The sequence below is a fragment of the Macaca fascicularis genome, chromosome 4, assembly GCF_037993035.2.
Source record: "Macaca fascicularis isolate 582-1 chromosome 4, T2T-MFA8v1.1".
Taxonomy (NCBI): Eukaryota; Metazoa; Chordata; class Mammalia; order Primates; family Cercopithecidae; genus Macaca; species Macaca fascicularis.
In genome coordinates this window covers 147,991,063-148,015,000 of record NC_088378.1, presented here as the reverse complement: position 1 = coordinate 148,015,000, position 23,938 = coordinate 147,991,063, and the positions used below count along the sequence as shown (strand labels likewise).

At 41.7% G+C, this 23,938-nt stretch overlaps 1 protein-coding gene across 17 annotated transcripts in view; it reads right to left on the bottom strand.

Annotated features, from left to right (window-relative positions):
- The window catches only part of RIPOR2 (RHO family interacting cell polarization regulator 2), a 240,215-nt gene that overhangs the window by 106,387 nt on the left and 109,890 nt on the right, over nt 1-23,938 (bottom strand). For 11 of the 17 annotated variants that reach the window (XR_012434162.1, XR_012434161.1, XR_012434163.1 and 8 more), the window contains exon 1: nt 21,440-21,563. The exons of 5 other annotated variants lie outside the window; for them this stretch is intronic. Coding sequence is in view for 9 of the 12 variants with exons in the window: in XM_015449843.4 (XP_015305329.2) it covers nt 21,440-21,500 (61 nt within the window). In the remaining 3 variants the exon portion in view is untranslated. Of the gene's footprint in view, nt 1-19,473; nt 19,578-21,439; nt 21,564-23,938 lie in introns of those variants that run through there. One more of the 17 variants, XM_074038770.1, reaches the window with a different exon arrangement.

Genomic DNA, 23,938 nt, shown 5'->3' with positions numbered 1-23,938 from the left:
ATGAGCACGTTTTAAGCCAGTGTGTGGTTGAAGAACAGACTCAGTCAAACAAACCTTATTGTTCTGTCATCAATCAATCCTAGTAAATACACAATTCATCAGAAGAAAGCAGAACAGCAGCCAAAATGCAACCAATTTAATTCGCTGACTTAGAGCTACACATATGTAATAAAGGACTTAGACCATGCCTGAAGAACCACTGCTGTTATGAAGTGAAGTCGGTGCTCTAGGTCTAATCAGAAGGTCACTTAGAAATTTGGTTGTACCTACCAACCCTTATCTATCTATCTATCTGTCTGTCTGTCTGTCTGTCTGTCTGTCTGTCTACCACATATTTTTTTCCTGCATTCCCGGCAGAAATAAAAAAACATATTTCTGTATCTACCTGTGTCTATTATTCTGGTGAATTTTGGCTTCTACTCTTGGACTAGCTGACTAGTCCTAGAGAGAAGTAAGCAGATAACAACTGAGGTCTAATTTCTCTTTATATCTGTGATGCTTCATATCCATATGAACAGCAGATCTAACAGCCTTGAAAGTCTTTTCTCTACTCCTATGACCTTTCTCTATAGGCACTTGGCCACCCAGATCCAAGGCCAAAATATGGCTTGGAATGCTGCCAGTTCTAAGATTTTTGCACTTCTTTCTAATAGTATAATCTTTTGGTCTCCACATTGCTCACGTCTATTGAATTCTTCAGTTGGCTCTGTGACCAGTCTTTCTCCCTCTCTCTGTACTTTTTTTTTTTTTTTTTTTTTTTTGAGACGGAGTCTTGCTCTATCACCCAGGCTGGAGTGCAATGGCGAAATCTCAGCTCACTGCAACCTCCCCCTCCTGTGTTCAAGTGATTCTCCTGCCTCACCCTCCCGAGCGAGTAGCTGGGATTACAGGCGCCCACCACCACTCCCAGCTAATTTTTGTATTTTCAGTAGAGATGAGGTTTCACCAGGTTGGCCAGGCTGGTCTCAAACACCTGACCTCGTAATCCACCTGCCTCGGCCTCCCAAAGTGCTAGGATTACAGGCGTGAGCCACCGTGCCCAGCCACCGTCTCTCTGTATTTTTGATTTTCCAGCTTATGAAGTGCATAAGAATCACCCTGGGAAGGAATCTAACATGCAGATTTTTAGGTCCCCTTCCTTTCCCCATGTCGTTTTAACAAGCACACTGATGGTTTTGGCACAGTCATCTCAGAATGCACTTTAGGAAACACTGGTCTGAACCAAGTCCAAATAGGCATCCAGCCCCCTTGGCGCTGCAGTGTGGTTCCAAAAGCCTTCCCAGCTGCATCCCCGCCACTCTGCCATGCAGGCTCTCAGCTCTGGCTCTTCTCACCCTGCATCCAGGGAACAGCCCTGGAAAAAGTCCTGGACTCAGAGTCGCTGCCTAGGTTCTATTTTAGTGTTGCCAATAGAGAACTCAGGGGCCTTTATGGACCTATGTCCTCATCTATCAAATGAAGGGTTTGGACAACCTGATCGCCAAGCTTTCTTTGGCTCTAACATTTGACAATTCCTGATTCCACCTTTTTCCTCAGGCCATTCCTATTGCCTGGAAATTCTCTGCTGAGCCCTTGCCTCTCACTTTTTCTCCTACCTTTAATGTTTGGCTGTAAAAATCTTGCCTGGCCTATGAAGCCCTGTTCAAACGTTACCTCCTTCATGACACTTTCCTTGGCCTTCTGTGCTCTACCTGAGTCCTCTTTTAAGTCATCTGTCCCGAGTGCAGACTCAATCACACATCTTCCTTTTGTTGTAGCTATTTAATACACTTCTCCTCTTTGGTTTATAAGCTCTGCGATGTCAGGAACTATGTTTTGTGCTGCATACAGGATAGTAACCTCTATATTAATGAGTGTAGAGGATAGCCAATAAATATTGACTAAATGAGGAATGAGAGCATACACTGTCCCTGCTGGTTTCTGCCACCTTTTCCCCTGGAAAAAGAACATAACAAGCCTGCATTTATTGGCGTCTGAACTGTACCTACAGAAGCATATTTCACCCTGACAAGTGACAGCTGGGTCTTGCTCACTGCTTTCTTAACTGCTGAGAGAAAGACCCTGTTATCCTTTGCCCGTGTCTGGCACCCATGATAAGGTTCTCAAGGGAGTGGACATCTCAGGCTGTTTCCTTGCTATTGTCACAAGTATCTGCTTGCACAATGAGAAACTCGTTTAGCCAACACCCTTAGCATTTTAGTATGTCCCAAGAATGAATGTCCCGGAGGTTCAGAAATCAGTCTCCTGTACTTGGGTAAATTATCCTGACCCTAAACCTCCTCTCCACCCCCACTTCTAGCTTCCACACCAAGTGACCTGTAAGGCTGCATGGGTAGACAACAATCAGTGAAATGTTCAAAGTTGATGGGAAATAAAATATTCTCTAAATATAGCAGTCTCCTCTCCAGAAACTTGAGATTGGATTTCTCATATATTATTATTATATTACATATAGAGATCATTTTCTGGAATCATATAATCTAGGCCAGCAGTACTCCCGACCCTTTCCTTCGTTTCAAGACACATTGATACAATACTATAATCTAGAATAGCCTTTTTGAATTTTTGGTCCCAAGACCATTTTATGCTTTTAAAAAATATTGAGGACTTTAGGGACCCCTTGAAAGGGTTCTGGGAAACCTCATGAGTCTTTAGATCACATTTTGAGAATCAGTGATCTAGACTGACAAAAATGTTGGCAAAATGTTAACTTTACAAATTGGTATAGTTCTGAACACCATAGGCTGAAAGTAAATGGCATACATTTAATCAATATGTATTATTGCACAAAGATATTAAAATAAGTATAACATGATTCAAAGCAGTTGTAGAAGTGATTGGAGAGTATCAATATCTATGTGTAAGCACAATGCTAAGTACTTGATATGCAGTAGGCTTTTTTTTTTCTTTTTTTCTTGAGACAGAGTCTTGCTTTGTCACCCAGGCTGGAGTGCAATGGCGCAATGTTGCCTTACTGCACCCTCCGCCTCCTGGGTTCAAGCGATTCTCCTGCCTCAGCCTCCCGAGTAGCTGGGATTACAGGTGCGTGCCACCAGGCCTGGCTAATGTTTTGTATTTTTAGTAGAGACGAGGTTCCACCATGTTGGCCAGGCTGGTCTTGAACCCCTGACCTCGTGATGCGCCCGCTTTAGCTTCCCAAAGTGCTGGGATTACAGGCATGAGCCACCGCGCCCAGCTGTAGTAGGCTTTTTTAAAAGTTCTAAGTTGACTTTCACTTCACAATATCTTTCCTTTTTCTCTCATGATCAGGGGAAACATTAAAAGAAGAGATGTATCTGTAAAGGTCCTCCAAGGTGATTTATTCATTCCGTGTCCCTGGGCCTGATGCAGTCCCTGGTTTGCAGGTTATCCCATGTTGACCCTTTCTGTCCATCTCCATCTTCTCTCTCCTGGTGGGTTCACCTGTAGGGACCACATCAGTGGCCGCCCTGTGATATCCAGGTGGGTCTGGCCAACGGGGATCCCCAACAGGAGATGAAAGTAAGGTGAGAATATGCATTCCCTGGCTCCTCCCTATGAGGTCACCTTGGACCCCACTATCCCCAGCATCCCCATCCCCCTTGTAACTCGTCTCATTGTAAATAAGCTTCCTTGAATTATTCTAACTTGAGGGAGCCGTCAGCTTCCTGACATTGGCTTGATTGATAGTCATTAATCATTACCTATTATTGAAAATTTTGAAGTATCTGCTTTTATCCAGTCATTCGTATTTTAAAAATATTTCTTCTTCAGGTAGCTCCCTTAATTTAATTTAATTTAATTTTCATTTATCTTTCCATTGTAGGCTTGTGATGTTACTGTATGTAATCTTGTTTAATTCTTTTCTGTCTCCCTGCCCCCACCTACGCAAAGATCTTCCCAAAGGTTAGTTCATCCCTATTTCATAAAGCTGGGACCATTAACTTCAGGAGGTAATTTTAGAAGGAATTACGGGCCCAGAAGCCCTATTGCTTAAAACTTTGTCACTGACTGTTAATCTTCAAAATCTTCATGGACATTATTTTGGAGCCTAATTTATATCTGGCACTGAGGTCTCAGTAAGGTTAAATGAGCTGTCACTAATACTCAGGCAAAGCTAGGGAAAGCTCTAGAGATTCTCAAGGTAGCTTAAAATACAAGGGAACACACTCTGAAGCCATAACTGGGGCTCCTCCTGGCTGTGCTCTATTCCTTTCTCTCATACTCCTGCTCCTAGGCTCTGAATCCAGCTGCATGCTAAAAAGGCCTGTGCCTCCTCTGTAAGCCTGGAAACCATTAGATACCCTAGCTAGCTCCAGGATCTAATGCCTCTTTCCTTCCTAAGTCACTCTTTCACAGCCTGCACCTCCCCCAACTAACACACATTTTATGCAAAATCAGGATACTGGATACAAGATTCATCCCCATGGGCCCAGCACAGTTTCACTTTGCAGAGGTGAAAGTGGAAATCTAACTCCAGCAGCACAGCCTGCTCAACCCACAAAGCCTTCTTTGGTAGCAGGAACCTGGCCCCATTTCCCCTCTTTCCTTCTCTGCTCACATAGAATCCACATCCCTGGCAGCTTTGGAGAGGAGCTGTGACAACAGGATAGAGTGCTGTCATCTTCCATAATTAGCCAGGCAAGCAAGACTGCTGTAATATCACTACGTTGACAGTGCTCTTGCACCTAATAAATTATTCACGCCACCAAAGTGTAATCGCTGTCATGTTCAAAATAGGTCATTCATGCTAAGGCTGCTGGAGGTGAAAATTTCACAGCAATGGAAACAAATCCAAGAGCTTTGGTTTCAGCAAATCTCCAAAGAAAGTGGCTTCTCCAAGCAATCCCATATTAAATATCTTTTATTGAGTCCCAGCTATGTTTTCATTAGCAGCAGCAAGGAGACTGAAACAGCTGTCTGCTGGCAGGAGTGAGAGTTGGGGGATGGAAGGCTGTATTTCAGCCTCTTCCTTCCCTGACCCTCCCCCAAAGAGCCTCAAGGGGCTGCTTGAGGAAGATAAATGTGAACACCTGCTCTCGTTTGTTCTCTGCACACAAGACGGTGGCTAAGTCACAATGAGGATAAGCCCTGGACATCTAGAAGAGCAAACGTACACAGGCCTCTCTGAGAAGTGCCTCTCAGCTGTGGGGTTTGCATTCACAGAGGACTTCAAGTTCAACAGCTGTAGGCCGTGTGCCCCTGCATTTCATATCCTAATTCACAGACATTCAGGCCTCTTCACCACTGAGAATACACTCGCCCTCTTGGCGGCAGTAGATACTATTCGACTCAAGTGCCTGGTGGAATACAAATATTGGACTGGCGATTTCAGTGTTTGGAGAGTTATTGGTGTTACTGTTATTTTAATGGTTTTTGAGGACTGTCTTGCAGAAGGAAGAACAATTCTTTCCCAGAATTAGAATAAAGTGAAGTGATTGAAGATATAACCTGTGGGATTTGAGTTAAAATAAAAGCAAATGTGATGCCTGCTAGCTATTGACTGTTAAATGGTTGTGTAAATGATGAAGACAGATACATCTCCTTTGGAGGGAAAAAGGGAGGGAGTTGAGCACTGGGGCTGATTCTTGCCAGCCTTCTGTTAGGAAGGTAGACCAAACACCTCTTTAGGTCTCTTCCAGCTGAGATTCTATGAATGTATGGCTTTGGAGCAAAAGGGCAAGAAATGCAAGCATGTGAACTTGGTATGCATAGCACCAAATGCAGGAGAGTATGTGAAGATAAAGCATTCCCTGATGCATTCCTACAATTATCGTGTTTATCAGAACATTGCTTCCAAGGATGTTAAGCTCTCAACTTCAAATATTCACCTCCAAGAAGCCTGCTCAGATTATTCCAGCCCTTTCCCTCTGGTCTTTCCCTAAATTGCCCTTTAGTGTTCTGAACAGTTTGCATTGTATTATTGAACCCATGATCTTATGGAACAAACCATATAGGTTATATAGCCCAATCCCTATGAGCTAGAGATAAATCTATGTATAATTTTCAATTATGTATAGGCTGCTTTATAGGCAACATTTCAACAACTATTTCCTGAGTGTTCGCTATTCTGAGTACTTAGAATGGGACTTCATGAAGTCATCCACAATTTATATGTATACTATAAACTTAACTGTCCAAAACTGGACTCTTGATTCTGCATCACAGCAATACCCTTCCTCACCTTAAGTCTACTCCTCTAGCAGCCGTCTTCATTTCAGTAAAGAACAATGTTATCCTTCCAGACTCTGAGGCCAAAGCCCTGGAATCATCCTTGACCACTTTTTCCCATGCCCCCAGTATTCAGCCAGTAGCAGGCCAAGTAAGGATCCCATGAGCTCTTCTGGAATAAGCCCATGGTCTCCTAACCTGCCCTTGCCCTTATTCCCCCATCTTTCTTTCCAAGACAACAGTCAGAATGATCCTTTTGTAAGGTAAATCAGATTGCATCACTTTGCTCAACACTGGCCAATGGCTTCCCATCTCATAGAGTAAAAACTCAAATCCTTACAGTAGCCTATAAGGCTTTACAGGAGCTGAACTCCCCAAAACCTCTTAGATCTCTCTCTCTTCTTCTTCTTTTTTTTTTTTTTTTTTTTTTTTTTTGAGGAGACAGAGTCTCTGTCACCAAGGCTTGAGTGCAGTGGCATGATCTCAGGCCACTGCAACCTCTGCCTCCTGGGCACAAGCAATTATCCTGTCTCAGCCTCCCAAGTAGTTGGGACTATAGGCACGTGCCACCACACCCAGCTAATTTTTTTTTTTTTAAATAGTAGATACATGGTTTCACCATGTTGGCCAGGCTGGTCTCAAATACCTGATCTCAAGTGATCCTCCAACTTTGGCCTTCCAAAGTGCTGGGATTACAGGCGTGAACCACCATGCCCAGCCTTAGATCTCATCTTCTACCATTCTCTGCCTTGCTCACATTGGTTTCCTTACTATTCCTGGAACACTCTCCCCAGACCTCCGTATGTTCAGACCTTGACTTCAAACCTCTGGGAATTTGTCAGTAAAGTCTTCCCTGACCACCATGTCCTATTCTGCCCACTCTGCACTTAATTTTTTTCTGTAACACTTATCGCCCCCCCTCCCCTGATGTACTGTATTTTTACAGGCTTGCCTATTGTCTGTTTCTCTTCTCTGCAATATAACTTCACAAGGCTGGGACTTTGTTATATTCACTGCTGTATCCTGAGAGCCAGAATAGAACTGAACCAAGCATATGGAAGACTTTCAATTGATATTCTTTCTTTTTTTGTTAAATTTGAGACAGAGTCTCGCTCTGTTGCCCAGGCTGGAGTGCAATGGCGCGATCTCAGCTCACTGCAACCTCCGCCTCCCAGATTCAAGCAATTCTCCTGCCTCAGCCTCCCAAGTAGCTAGGATTACAGATGTGTGCCACCATGCCCAGTTAAGTTTTGTATTTTTTAGTAGAGAAGGAGTTTCACCATGTTGGCCAGACTGGTCTCGAACTCCTGACCTCAAGTGACCCGTCCTCCTCGGCCTCCCAAAGTGCTGGGATTATAGGCATGAGCCACCATGCCTGGCCGATATTCTTTAAATGAGTAATAATAAAAAAAAAAAAAACTTATTTATATCCCTAAAGATCTCATAAGCCCCCAAGGGAGACACATCTTCTAATTATGTTATTCATCTCTAGAGGAGCCTCAGTAAGTGCTAATCTCAAAGTATTTTTGCAGAGTTCCTGAAACTGATGCCCAGCTAGGAGGAAATTAGTAGCAGAATCCCATACATAACTCTCACATATGCTGTTATAAAGGAACCAGTCTTTCTAAGATTGTATCAGATATGCTTAGCCTTGGTCAGCGTCAGCTCCCTAGAACCACTTCTATCTTTTGTGGAAATTCAGTTCCCTACTGTTAAATTTACCTGGCTCAAGAAAAAGCAACTGCTCTGCAGACCTTCAGGAATGGCCTGGTACTTTCCAGTGTTTTGTGTACCCATTCTGAAGTCTTTTAAAAAACCAAAAATATGGTAAGCGGCCAGGCATGGTGGCTCATGCCTGTAATCCCAGCACCTTGGGAGGCCGAAGCAGGTGGATCATTTGAGGTTAGGAGTTCGAGACCAGCCCGGCCAATGTGGTGAAACCTTGTCTCTACCGAAAATACAAAAATTAGCCTGCTGTGTTGGCATGCGCCTGTAGTTCCAGTTACTCCAGGAGGCTGAGGCACAAGAATTGCTTGAACCAGGGAGGCAGAGGTTGCAGTGAGCCAAGATGGTGCCATTGCACTCCAGCCTGTGCAAAAGAACAAGACAGTCTCAAAAAAAAAAAAAAGGTAAAATACACATAACATAAAATTTACCATCTCAACTGTTTTTTAAGGGTATGGTTCAGTAGTGTAAAGTATATTCACACTGTTCTGCACCAAACTCCAGAACTCTCTCATTTTGCAAATCTAAAACTCTATGCCCATTAAAGCAATTCCCTACTTTCTCCTCCCTCCAGCCTCTGGCAACCACCGTCTATTTATTGTTTCTATAAATTTGATTACTCTTGGTACTTCATAGAAGTGGATTCATACAGTATTTGTCTTTTATGACTGACTTATTTCACTTAGTATAATGTCCTCAAGGTCCATGTATATGGTAGCAGGTGTCAGCATTTCTTCTTGCAGGCTGAATAATATTCCATTGTATATATATACTGTACTACATTTTGCATGGGTGAATACTTGAGTTGCTTCCACCTTTTGGCTATTGCGAACAATGCTGCTATGAATATGATATACAAATATCTTTTCAAGACTCTGCTTTTAATTCTTTTGGGTATATACCCAGAAGTGGAATTTTTGGATCACATGGCAATTCTATTTTTAATTTTTTTTAGGAACTGTCATACTGTTTTTTATAGAGGCTGTACCATTTTATATCCCCACCAACAGTGGCCAAGAGTTTCCTAACTCTTTTTAATAGCAAGATTCTTCTCCCCCACAGCAAGTTAGAACTGCTCAGAGGCTGGGCGCGGTGGCTCACTCCTGTAATTCCAGCATTTTGGGAGGCTGAGGTGGGTGGAACACTTGAGGCCAGGAGTTTGAGACCAGTCTGGCTAACATGGTGAAATCCCCTCTCTACTAAAAATACAAAACATTAGCCGGGCGTGATGGCATGTCTCTGTAGTCCCAGCTGCTTGGGAAACTGAGGCATGAGACTCACTTGAACCTGGGAGGCAGAGGTTGCAGTAAGCCGAGATCGCACTACTGCACTCCAGCCTGGGTGAAAAAGAAAAAAAAAAAACTGCTCAGAAATGCCTCACAGAGCTCAGCATTCCTGCCTCTTGTAATGCGTAGCAACCAGGAGCCGTGTGGCCCCTCCAAATGTGCATGGGTGTGTGTGGCAGTGCTTTTAGCGCTCTCCCGTTGTGTCTGTTTTGAAAAGGCTTCCTTGTTCTTGAATTAACATGCAGGCTGAGCAGACACACGCTGGTCTGCTTTACAGACATGGGGCAGTGGGCAAGAGCCAGCACCGTTTTGGGATGATCAAAGCTCTGCTAATCCCATGTAATCTCCTAACGTAAGGTAATGCATTTCCAATTTGTGGTTTCTTTGGGAGATGCCCCCTGAGGCCTGGCACCATCACTCCTTGGTAAACTGGGACTTGCGTGTGTGCAAAAGCCAAAAAGACAACTTTGAGTCATGCTTGCCTATCATTCATTATCATTCATTAAGGTTAGGTCTAAGGGCTTCAGATCTTGGAGATGTGTGTACTCGAAGCATCACATGGGGGAAAGAAGTCCCTTGAAATATTGCAGAGGTGTAAATAGAAAAGACTCCTTGGACACTTGCTGTGTGCTATCTTCTTTCACCTGATTTACTGTTGGGCTGACAGAAAAGATCCTTAGTCTTACGGTGTTTCTCCTTTTATAGGATGTTGCCTTCTGTTCCCTCCTCAAACCCAAGGCATTTTGTCTTAGCCACCAATTTTTCATCATCCTTCCAATTGGTATTACAGAGCAATGTAATATAATGACAGATATTCTTTTTAAAAGAGTTTTAAAATAACCATAAGAAGGGATAAGTCCCTTCCTACATGGGGATTTAATAATGATAAGACCCTCCCAGCAGACATGAGAAGGAAGGAAGAGATGATGCAAAAGGGGAAGAGGAAGAGATGATTACAAAACTCTCAATGACCTTAAGATTTGGAAGTTGATGACATAGACTAGGAGTTGGCAGGCTTTTTCTGTAAAAAGCTAGATAAATATTTTAGGCTTTGTGGGCCAAGTGATAAAAATGAAGAAATTATATAAAGACATATAACAAGAAAGAAAATAAAATTTCACATATCGTTATTGACAAAATTCAAAATATAATTGAGTACTTTAAAAAATGGTCTAGTAAGGACAAGAATGGAATTCTTTTCCTTTGGGATAATGTTTTGCTTAATTGAGATTCTAGGTTAGTGATCCCTATCACCAAATTAATTGCAAATGTTCATCTGTAAAAAATCATTCTTATCTTGCAGGCGATACAAAAACAGGCAATTGGCTGGATCTGGCCTGAGGCCATGGCTTATCCGTCTCTGCCTAGACCAAGAGCAGTGCAAAAAGCCATTGACTCAATGTGTGCAGTTCTCAGTGTTACCTGGTGGGTCGTAAGGCATAAACACCTACTTTTCCAGGCGTATTATCAATATTAGGAAGATCCACGGGGCTATATCTGTCTTCTGCATTGTAGTCCTTGTTGTAAAGGACAAGCTGTGTTGTCTTTCTGCATAGGGCAGATGATGCTTCTGACCCGCCATCAGTTGCCTTTCCAGAAGAGTAGAGAATTTAGGTTCAGGCCGGGCATGGTGGCTCACGCCTGTAATCCCAGCACTTTGGGAGGCCGAGGCGGGTGGATCAGGAGGTCAAGAGATCAAGACCATCCTGGCCAACATGGTGAAACCCTGTCTCTATTAAAAATGCAAAAATTAGCTGGGCGTGGTGGTGTGTGACTGTAATCCCAGCTACTCAGGAGGCTGAGACAGGAGAATCACTTGAACCCAGGAGGCGGAGGTTGCAGTGAGCCAAGACTGCGCCGTTGCACTCCAGCCTCGTGACAGAGTGAGACTCGGTCTCAAAAAAAAAAAAAAAAAAAAAAAAAAAATTTTAGATTCATCCATTCTTGGTCTACTCTGCTGCAGCTGGTACCATTTCCAACCTAACCAACTAAGTATGTGCCCTGCTCATAACTTTTATGAGTGGTACTCAATAAGTATTTGTCAATGAGCTCGCAGAGGGTTGACTCTATTCACTCCTTCTCTGTCCCATGTAGTATTATTATGAAGCAACTGAGCTAATGTTTGTCCTGTACATTTGTATAAAATTAATGTTTACACACAAATACACATAAACAGATTATCATTTTTTTCAGGGAGTTTTACCACTGAAAATATTTTTAAAACAATGGAATCTAAAACAAAAACAAAACACCACTAGAGGGAACATTGTAGAGGCTTCATTTAAAATCTTAATTGCTGTCCTAAAATACTGTAACATATACAACATTAAAGTTTCAGTGGGTGTTATCTTTAAATTAGAAATGCTTTAACAGATACAGAAAGTTCAGCTTTTCTCAGATTACATTTTTAAAAGAACTCTGTAAAGTGGTGATGGGGGAGGCAGTGCCTCTGATGTGTTTACCACAAGTAAATATTTACTCAGGAAATAGGTCCTGCATACTGCTACAGATACGGTTAAAGATATGATTTTCACCTCCGAGGCAAGGGGCCCCTCTACACAATAAAACTGCCATAGTACGTGTTTCTCCCTTGATACCCAGAGAATTTTCAGGCAGAGACCAGATTGATTAAAGCAATAGCACACGGGTAAGCAATCATGTATGTATTCTGTGCCAAGCAATGGGGTTATTCTGAGCCCTGCCTTGGTCACATGGTAGAGATCAGATAGCAACCAGGTTTGCTAATTCATGAGCCAGAAGTACCTCTATGTTCTCAGGAAAGCATTTGAGGTGAGCAGTCGCAATAGCTCTGCTCTAATCAACTTGTGTCTTTTATTAAGCTAGCTCTTCCTAACAAAGGCCAAGAATAGAAGAGGGGCGAATTGTATAGACTTGGGAGGCTGAGACAGCTGAGAAAATCACAGTTAAATAATAACTGATACTTATGTAGTAAGCCCTTATGGTTTTCAAGTATATCATACATTATCTCCCTTTAAACTCAGCAGTTTTTTGAGTGGTTAATCATCATCATCATCACCATCATCACTAACATCATCATCAGCATCACCACAATCATCATCTCCACCACCATCATCATCATTGCCACCACCCACCATCATCATGATTATCATCATCATCAACTCACCACCACTACCATCACCACCACCACTACAACTACAACCACCACCACCATTATCATCACCACCACCATCATCAACATTACCACCACCACCATCATCATGATTATCATAATCATCACCTCACCACCATCACCACCACTACCACCACCACCACTACAACTACAATCATCACCACCATCACCACCACCACCATCATCATCATTACCACCACCCACCATCATCATGATTATCATAATCATCATCACCTCACCACCATCACCACTATCACCACCACTACAACTACAATCATCACCACCATCATCACCACCACCACCATCATCATGATTATCATCATCATCACCTCACCACCACTACCATCACCACCACCACTACAACTACAACCACCACCACCATTATCATCACCACCACCACCATCAACATTATCATCACAATCATCATCACCATAACCACCACTAAAACCATCACCACCATCACCATCATAACCAATACCACTACCACCACCATCATCATGATTATTATCATTATCATCACCTTACCACCACCACCATTATTATTATCTCTATAACCACTACCACCACTGGTCCAACCACTACCGCCACCACCACCATCATCAATATCATCATAATCATCATCACCATTACCACCAACCACTACAACCACCACTACCATCACCTTTATTATCATCATTTTCTTTTATTTTTTATTTTTATTTTTTTTTTGAGACAGAGTTTTGCTCTGCCACCAGGCTAGAGTGCAGTGGTGTGATTTCGGCTCACTGCAACCTCCACCTCCCAGGTTCAGGTGATTCTCCTGCCACAGCCTCTGGAGTAGCTGGGACTACAGGTGCACACCACCGTGCCCAGCTAATTTTTATATTTTTAGTAGACACGGGGTTTCACTATGTTGGCCAGGATGGTTTCAATCTCTTGACCTCGTGATCCGCCAGCCTCGGCTTCCCAAAGTGCTGGGATTACAGGCATGAGCCACCACGGCCAGCCTATTATCATCATTTTCACTGGAAAAAGGAAATTGAATCTTCTGAGGAGTTAGGTAATTTGCCTAAAGCCAAACAAATAGTAAGTTGAACTAGGTTTTATGAGTTCAAATATTTTGCTCATTCCACAGCATATATGCTACTTTCCCTCAGTTTGGAAGTCTGGAAGCTAAAAATCAAAGATTCGAAAACAACAATGACTTCAGAATTTCTGTATGCAAAGTATCCAATACAGCAATATGGTTAGAAAAGGGGTCTGGGCCTTCTCTAGAAGCTGTTTGCAGAGCAACACGTGATTTTTTACTCAGATTGTAGAATGCAGACCACTCAAAATTGCAATGTTTTATTTAAAAAGCTTTCTATTATGCTTTCTATTAAGGTTTAAAATTTTAATAGCTTTTTCAGTTTTTAGAGATGCTTGTGGCGATTAATAGGGGTGTGAGTCACGCCCTACCTCAAAGACATTCTTGGTACCCCTCAGTGTATGAACCACAAGTTGAAGAAGAGTTTGTTTTTCCTAATATTTTAGTCATGTCATTTATCTGAAGGCAGTTAAGACAGTTAAGAGTGCCTTCCACAAATCATATCTGCTTATTTGAGTCTTTGGTATATTTTTCTTTAAATACCATTCTACTAGTGTATTTTGCTGTTATCAATAGAAAGAAAATTCCCACCATAGAAAATGTTTTCATATTTACTCTCTCTCAGAGACTTCTGAAGTTCACATAAAAAAATTATACTCAAAGGCTCAGCCAGCTGACTCATCTTGTGATCTGAAAGGCAAGTTATCCTTTTGTTACTTCTTACACTGAATGAACAGTTTAGAATGAAGTCAAGAGGGAGAAGGGACCAGCTGCTCTTATGCTGCTGCTGTGTGAGTGGTATAGTATAAATATTCAAACCTTTAACTCCCAATAATTCAAAGGCAAAGAAAGAAAAGTCTGTGGTGAAAAGTGGCACCATAACCTCATCACTTTCCGGAAGGCAGCAACCTCTTTCTTCTCTTTATTTTATTTAGAAATAATTGCTGTCTAGAGTTAAACTTGTAATATAGCCGCAGACGAATAACCCCAGGATCTCTTCTCTGTTTAGGAGGTTCTCTATTAATGAAAATCTTTACAAAGCTAGATCCGAGTGTTTCCTCTCTTCCTCAGTTTGGAAAAGAGACACCTTACCCACCCCAAAAAGTTCACGTTTCTCACATTTATATTTTAAGTTCCAGGAGATTTACTTTGTATCCAACACTGTGTCCTTAAGTATCTCCTGCCTGAAGCATTTCTTAAGCAAGCTGAGACATGAAAAAATTGAAGCTATAGAAAGCCAACATGTGAAAGAATGATGATATAAATTATTATTAATTTGCCTTCTGGAGAAACACTGCCCATTATATCTGGCTTTTGATTGCTATCACAGCATAGGTCAAAATCTTTCTCTTAAAAATATCTGAAAAGGATAAAGTAAATTGTTCTTATTTATTTTTTTTTTTGGAAGCAAGGAATATTCTAAAGGATAAGATATGCTCTGGCTACACAGCACAAAGTAAAGTGGGCTTTTAGCTTACATGACCTGATTTGTTTATCAACAAGAATCAAACAGTTCAGGTTCTTGACACTTCCCTCTTCAATCTAGGGTGTGCAGATGCTATGGAATCATCACCCTCAGAGTCAGCCAAGCACATCCACATTTCAGGGTCCCAGAAACTAGCACCTGACACAGCCTGGACCATACTGAATGATGAGGAATTATAAGAGTGGTTACTGTCTCATCAGCACCTGCATTTCTAGTTTCATTTTCTTCTTTCCATTTTCACTTGTAGGACCATTTACTAGGTCCTTTTCTTCCTCTCCAACTTTTCTCTGTCCTTCTGGTACTTGAAAGAGTCACTTTAATTTGTCTCAACTAATACCTTTTCTCCTTTAAAATATCTTCCAAAATCAACTGCATTTTAAACATTTTAGTTAAACATCACAGCTTTTGGCAAGTAATTAGTAGACACAATTTTGCCATCCAAAAATAAATGAGAAGTTGAATAAACTGACATTTGCTTAGCACAATAAAATATACAAGGCAGGCCAAGCACGGTGGCTCACGCTTGTAATCCCAGCACTTTGAGAGGCCTAGGCGGGAGGATCACTTAAGGCAAGGAGTTTGAGACCAACCTGGGCAACATAGTCACAGCCTGGCTTTACAAAAAAATAAAAAAAATTAGCTGGATATGGTGGTGCACACCTGTAGTCCCAGCTACTTGGAGGCTGAGGCAGGAGGATCCCTTGAGCCCAGGAAGTTGAGGCTGCAGTGAGCTACAATCACACCACTGCACTTCAGGCTGGGTGAGACCCTGTCTCTTGAAAAAATACAGGAGGCACAGTTAACTAGATAAATCACATCTTTTTAATAAATATGTTGGCTTGTGTAACTGAAGTGGCTTCTATCAAAAAGAGAGGTGGGAGGGCAACCCTCCAAATTTATTTTAATATTTTGGTCACAACAACTACAGATTTCTTTTTCTTTTTTTAAAACTGTCATAGCTACAATGAGTATGCATGCACTTTTAGTTTTCAACTCAAGCCCTATGGAAGACATACTCTAGTATATCTTACACTCACCATTCCTAAAAAGTTAAGACTTGGCTGGCTGCTCATGGACATATTAAAATAAACATCTAAAATGTTTTACTTGTAATATTGGGCCCCTTTTGGCATTGGCCTGATCTAAACAGGTTACTCTGAGGTCACTGGGGGCCATAAATCAGGGGGGTGGACTGGTGGCTAAGACAGCCTGCATAGCTTTAGTGCAATGTGCTATTTTAGTTTATGCCCCTGCAATGACACCATCTCTTTGGCACCAGCCAAAGAAAGCTTCCTAGACATCTATGGGAAGAGAATGTTTTGCAGTAATCCAAGACAGAGGTCACACAAGCATGAATTACTGTGGGGAGGTCTTTGTCTGCTCCAGACCCTGGGACAAATAAAGTAGGGAAAGTGACTTCCAACTAAAGCATTTATCCAGGAATTTGGGGGTGGAAATTGATCCAAGCAATCTTGGCAAAATCGTGAAAGCAAAGAGTGACCAATTCTTTTCAACCCAGGAAACTAGGGCATTTCAATCCCATTATTGGATCCACTCGAGAAACCCAGATATTTTTTGAGAAAGATTCAGCATAGTTAAATAGCAATGCTTGTATTTATTTACATGTTATAAAATGTGGCATAATCACACAAAAATCTCCAATCCTCTCTAGCCAAGGCTCATATACTTTTACATTTGATTTCTCTTACTTTTTCCACGGAGGGTATGACTTAACCCGTCTGAACTTTCAGCATTTATTAGTTTTGTACATAATATTTATTTAATTGCTTTTTTCCCCTTTCTTCTTTCTATTAATTTTGGAAGGGGCAAATACAATTCAGGAAACAATATCAAAATATTCCAGATTATACCAGATTGCATAATTATTTACCTATTAAAAGAAAAATACTATCTTGGTTTTGTAAACAGCCTACATGGAAAGACAAAAAAAAAAAAATAGGTATTTATCCTAAGTACAATTTTTTTTTTTTTTTTGGTAAGTGTTTTGTAGTCTTCTTGCTCCCTCTGACCTGAAGTTCCCTTTGAAAGGGAAAAAGTGCTAACTTACTTGGCTTGGAGAAAGGAGGGAGGCTTGGTTCATAAGTGAGTGGCAATTTTTTTCCAAGCAGCTGTTAGTCTCTTTAAGGCAACGGGCAGCTAGTGGTTGAGTGGACTTCCTTTTGCCAGTTCATCTCCATCTGGGAGAGTTCCCCTCCTTTGTGGAGGTTGAAACAACTTTCTCAGACACAGTTATCCAGGACAGGAGAAGTATTCTCATGCTCAGCTGCACTGTGTCAGCTCTGGGGGACATTTGAAAATCTGACAAATGATTTGTAATTTCTTGTCATCTTCAAGCATAATCCTAAAAGGCATGCAAGTATCCAGGAAATACAAGAACCTGAGAAATACTTCGCACACTTACTATGAAGTTGGGGTGTTTTATTATTCTAATCTTTTCAGCAGTGCTGAAAATGGAGGCAGGGACGGGTCGCATTTCTAAGGAAAGAAGCAATTGGAGCTTTAACTTGTGCTAAGGAGTAATTTTGGCTTCTAAAATACTCACTGACCACCACCTGGTGAGTCGTTTGTTTCCACAGATGAATTCTGTTCTGTTCTTGAAAGCAGGATAGGAACTTACACTGTGCATGGCCCTTCCTTTTTCCTTTTTTCAATTGTCATCATCATTGTCATTGTCATCATCATTGTCATCATCATCATCAGCAGCAGCAGCATTCTTATAGTCATTACCATTATTACCCATCCAGTTATTTCCACTAACACTGACCAGACTGGCTGTCAAGATCACAGTGACAAAACAGATGAAAGTTGTTTAATTTGATAAGTTTGAAACAACAATGGGAAAAGAGTCTGTAATGCTAACAACTGGTTTTTCAATTCCTTGATAATCAAATGAATAATTTCTCCAGGAAAGATTAAGCCTACTTGATAGTAACCATATTCTAAATGACATGACGATGTTGTTAGGAAAGCAAACTTAAGGCTGTGTGTGTGTGTGTGTGTGTGTGTGTGTGAGAGAGAGAGAGAGAGAGAGAGAGAGAGAGAAAAGAAACAGACAGGGAGAGACAGAGAACAGACATTGGGATTTGTCGTGTGTAGGTGAATGCCTTTTCTTTCTCTCTGTCTCTCTTTCTCTTTCTCTCTCGCTATATGCAACCCTGTTTTAGAACACGAGCAGTTACACACCAATGCTCCGAAGTTCTGTGAACCTTAACATTTCCTTTAACCACAAAAAACAATTGCTGAAACAAACAGGATCTCAGAAAGGCTGTTTAAAAAATGCATTGTGAGCATGACTCATTGACTCATTTTTTTTCTTCCCAGATCTTTTAGTGTCCATATAGCTAAATGAATTTATATATACTTTTAAGCAAATGAACCAAAATTCTGAATCTGTGTAACCTCTGGGGGAAAGGGATTTTAAAAATGTGTCACTTGCAAGGAAATGTGGTTGCCCTAATAACAAGCTTCTGGGCATGTTCCTTTTTTTATGTTACAGAAAACTCATTGTACCAAAAGCTTTCTGCTTAGGCATGTTAAGGGAGCTGAAAGCATGCATGAACCCTAGAACAAGCATTAACTTTTATAGGTAGATACATCATTTTGAAGTAAAGACTGGCTAGTATAATGCTTAGAGAATGTGTAATCAGTCCCCTTGTTTCAGATGAAGAATGAGGCTCAAAGAGGGTAAATGACTTGCCCAAGATCCTCCAGCTATACCACAGCAGGGGCAAGGCTACAACTCAGACGCCTAACAACTTGTTCAGTGCTGTGTCTGCCATATTAAACCTCTGAAAAGTTATTTATAAACTGAAGTTCTGTAAATAAGTCCTATTTTGAATTTGAGGTTAACCAGACATGTGAAAAATGGTCACTATTCTATAAACCCATTTTTGTAAATAGACAATAGGGATTAATATGTATTGAGTATTGACCACTATTCTAAAAGCTTTCCCTATCATAGCACTTAAGCCACATACAGCCATATGAGGTTTGGACTCCATTTTATAAGTGAGTAAACTGAGGCACAGAGAGATTAGGTAACCTGCTTAAGGTCACAAGTGAATTGGTTGGCAAAGCCCAGACTGTGCAATTCCAGAGCTGAAGCTTTTGACTGTTACCCCACACAGAGCTTGCTTAAAATGAGGCACCAGCTGGACATGCTTTCACATAAATTGCCAAACATGAGCCACGGCTCTGAAAACTGAATAAAAATACAGTGGATGTTGGCCTTGCAATGATTTTCTCTTTAATCTTTAGGGATTAAGTTAAATGAGATAATCAATTTGAAAAGGATAAAGCATACCACATTGAAGTGCAACGCAAATATTATGAATCTACTATGAAGACAGTCTGTACAGCTGATAGATATTACTGTCCCACTTCACCATTGAGGAGACCAAAGTTAGCTTGTATGGGTACCACAAGGCAGAACCAGAATTTGAGTCTGAATCTCGTTTGACTCCCAACTCATCAACCCGTACTACCTCCCTCACTTCCCACCTCAGAGCTACCTGGTTACCTAGCTACCTGGAACCTGGGGACCCCAGCCATTCCACAACAACATGGTTATTGAGGTTACAATAATCACCTTGGAAATGATGAATGCTCAGGAGAGAGAACACACAGGTTAGACCAGCCATGCTTGGTCTTAACGCTTCCCTTCAGAATGGGGCCACGCGTAATCCAGAGTGCAGGGCATCAGCCTATAGAGGGCGCTCTTAAGCATCATAGCCAGATGTAAAAAAGCAAAATTCCTGTAGGCAAAGAAATGTGGGCTGGGCGTTTTGGAATGCCACTCCTGGAGGGAGGTGTGGGTGAATGATTGCCAATTTTTCCATTCTACGCTTATCTTCACAGTTGTGACCATTTTTCAGATCCTAAAAGGAGTTAGTATCTCAGTACAAATTTTCTCTTTAAGGTGTTTGCTTAAAGAGGAAACATCTTTAAGAAGTGAAAGCTGAAGAATGGGGCGTAAGATCAAACTTCAAGGTATTGGCGGCTCTAAATACCTGCCATCAAAGTAACGCAACAGAATGATAATTTGGTAAGCAGCAGTGAAGCTCAGTAGATATTCTTCAAACTGATTTAAGTTGTGATAAAAACCCAACTTATGATTTTAAATATTTCTGTAGCTAGAACAACATAGCAGAAAGACAACATCAAAATATTAACAATGATTACATTCTACATGACTAGATTACAAGGTATTCTTTGTGACACTGTAATTTTTCTTCAACGAACTTGTATTGCTTGGGTAATTACACATACACAAAAACCTTACTACTGCTCCTTTTAAAAAAATTACTGAATAGAGTTTTCAAAAAAATTACTAGACATAGTTTCTTGAGGAAAGTAACCAAATTCACGAGATTCTTGAGTCCAAATGTCCTTTATTTCGGTGGCTCCAAATTCTAGAAAAGCTTTTGCCTATGGCCCAATCTCATAGGCAGCACTTGAACAAAACATCCGTCCATAATTAGATCATCCCTTTAAAATCGCAACCTTTAAGTTAAATTCTAGTGGACAGGTCAAGTCATGGAAGAGCAGCGAGAGGAGAAAAGAAAACTGAGCAGTGCCAATGGGGGTTGGAAGCTACCAGGGCTCCAGTATCCCAACTTGGGAAAAAAGAAAATGGGAAAAGGGAATGGAGGGTTGGAGTGCCAAGTACGTGTGAGAAAGAGTAGGAGAGAAGGACCCAGGCTGGGCATGGTAGCTCACGCCTGTAATCCGAGCACTTTGGGAGACCAAGGAGGGTGGATCACCTGAAGTTAGGAGTTCAAGACCAGCCTGGCCAACGTGGCAAAATCCCGTCTCTACTAAAAATACAAAAATTAGCTGGGCACAGTGGTGGACGCCTATAGTCCCAGCTACTTGGGAGGCTGAGGCAGGAGAATGACTTGAACCCGGGAGACTGAGGCTGCGGTGAGCTGAGATTGCACCACTGCACTCCAGCCTGGGCAACAGAGCAAGACTCTGTCTCAAAAAACAAAAAAAAGAGAGAAGGACCGAGAGAGAGAGAGAGAGAAAGAGAGAGAGAGAGAGAGAAAAGAAAGAAAGAAAGAAAGAAAAAGAAAGAAAGAAAGGAAGGAAGGAAGGAAGGAAGGAAGGAAGAAAGGGAGAGAGAAGTGCAAATCAAAGCAACATGGTACCATGGAAAACCACTCCTGGTCCATTTGTTCAACGTCTACCTTAGCAGCCCTGCTATGCTTAAACCACTGTGACAGGCTTTCCTAAAGGTGTTAGACAAGAGATAGAACAGAAGAGAGACAAGGCAAAAAATTTAGTAGTATTTTCCAGCCTAAACTAAACCTTTATTTTAGTAATGTCTTTAAAAAATGTATTTGCAGGAATGACTCAACCCCTTGTCCCACTCCTTGCCTTGTGTATTCCTTCAGTGCCTAAGTTGATATCTGCAGCTACTATCTCACTCAGAATGCTTCGTTTTTATCATTTCAAAATACTCAAGTCCTTGCTCAAGCTGGGCAAAAGCGTCCAGTAGTGTCAAAACAAAGCAAAGCAGGCCAGAGAGGCTCCTGCCAGAAAGATGCATTTACCTTCACCAAAAACATCATCCTCTTCATCGACCAGGAGCTCCTCAGCATCAAAAAACTGCATCTTGGAGAGGACAGGCACGAGAGGCAGCAGGCAGCAGCCCCCGGCAGTCTCAGCAGCCACACTGCCAACGGAGGTGATTTCCTTTCCTCGGGTTGCCCAAGCCCTCTGGAGGGCAGCTTCCGCATCTGCCCTGAAGAAAGCGGTTTCATTCATATGAATAGGCTTCTTGAGCCTTTTGAAGAGTGAATCCCAGGTGGGGGTAATTCTCACCACTGAGGAGAAAGAAATTTTTGAAAGGGGGCTGCAGATCCGGTTGGATGTGAATACAGTTATCACTCAAAGTCTGAATGCAGTGAATTCTATTTCAAAGCAACAACTTTTATATTTCCTTAAAGAGGAAGGTGGGCGCTTAACTTTCTTGCTTATGAATTTGAACACAATGGGTTGTGTTGAAAGAGGGAGTTCACATTTCTCATATCTTGGTTTTGCTTCAATGACAATTTATCTGAAAGTAAAGCAAGCCACTATGTTAAACCAAAACAGGCATTTAGAGGACAGAGCTTTTATTTTGCTCAGTAATAGTTGCATTTTTCTTTCCTTTTTTTTTTTTTTTCAAACCTCTTGCATTTAAGGATTGGAAACTTTACAGCATTTAAACCAAATTGAACCATATCTAGGCTTTCTGTGGCTCAATTAAATCTATAGTCAATGAATAGATAACTAGTTTTGGTCAAACATCTTACATTTCACGATATTTACTCAGTTTGATACTTCAGACCGTATCACTAAAGGAGAAAGAAGAAAATGTAACTCAAAAAGCATGTAACTCAAAAAGCAGTCCTCCCAAAGGGATGAGTAATCACTGAGCTTCTACGTGAGCACCATTGGCTGGCGTCACCATATCGAGCTACCCAACGTGTGCCAAATTCTGTATGGCTGCACAAACAAATACACATCTCTCTGAGTAATACTGAGACTTCATTTTGGGGTTTCCCAGACCACTCCATTGTGTTGTAAGATCTCTTAGGTGGCCAGAAGCTTAGAAAATGCAAATGGAGATGACAGTGAGGAGCTGTTGGCCCAAGGTGTTTATTTTTGGCACTTTATTTACTGCATGATTTTGAAGATACTCCCAGTGTTACCTTAGAGAAACTGTCCCCTCCTCCTGTAACTGCAACCTTGAAATTGCACCATTTTCTCCCAGAAGAGACTATGGACAACACGGTTGGAGAAATCCAGCAGTGAGAAGGGATCTGCCCAGAGGAATTCAGGAATCAGACACTGAGGGTTAATTGAGCAGCAACAGTCAGTTCATCCCTGCATTGGTGGCTGCAGCAGTTCCCAAACACAATGTACAGCTTGGGTCCTGCTGGGATCACCAATTGTTGTCAATCAGGGCTGCAACCATTCTTAGAGGAGAGCTTGGAAATGTCTGGGGTGTTTTGGGTGGCACAATGACTGGGAGTTATTACTGGTATTTAATGTCTTAGCACTCAGGGGCCCAGGGATGTCAACCTTACTGTAATGCATGGAACAGTGGCTCTACAGGAAGAACTGTCCCCTTCCAAATATCAATAATGCCCACCTTGAGACACACTGAGAGGCAGAGAGCTGTAGTTATCCTTTTCTCTAGCTCTCCTTTGCATCTCCCCTTTCTGACCCTTCTACCACCCCACTTGAATGATGTTTCTGGCCAAGGGTTGCACTTAGTTACATAAATTAAATTAATTAAAATGGGCCGAGGTATAGGAAATTTGGATGTGGACTAGAGCTCTCTTTTGTGTGGCTGGGATAAGAGGATGGGTGTCCATTTTGATAATCACTACATTTCTCAACTACTGTCCCATGTCCTTTAATCTCCACAACTTCATGAGGTTGGTGCTATTATCCCATTTTACAGATGAAGCAATGGGGGCTCTGAGAGCTTGAAAAACTTTCCTAAGATCAGGCAGCCAGTGAGTGGCAGATTTGACTAACTCCAGAGCTCACTGTGTTACCTCTTGTCTGGATAACTTTGTGGGAGTGACTGCACACAGTCTGGGTCACTGCAGCATCCCCGTGGCTCTTGGGGACCGGCACTACCTCCCTCACCTCCTACCTCAGAACCACCTGGTTACCATGTGAACCTGGGGGCTCTCAGCCATTCCACTTCAAAAAGTTAGCATAATCTCTCTAGGCCTATTTTATTATTTTAACTGGGTGGAATTGTGTCACCCCTATTGAATTCATATGTTGAAGTCCTAACCCTCAGTACCTCAGAATGTGACCTTATTTAGAAATAGGGCCATTGAAGATATAATTAGTTAAGATAAACTCATATCATGTTGGAGGAGGATAGGTCCTTAATCCAATATGACTTATTTCCTCTTAAAAAGGAGAGAGGTAGACAAAGACATACAGACAGGGAGGATAGCATGTGAAGATGAAGGCAGAGATCCACAAGCCAAGGAACAACATAGATTGCCAGTAAACCACCAAGAGCTAGGGGAGAGGTCTAC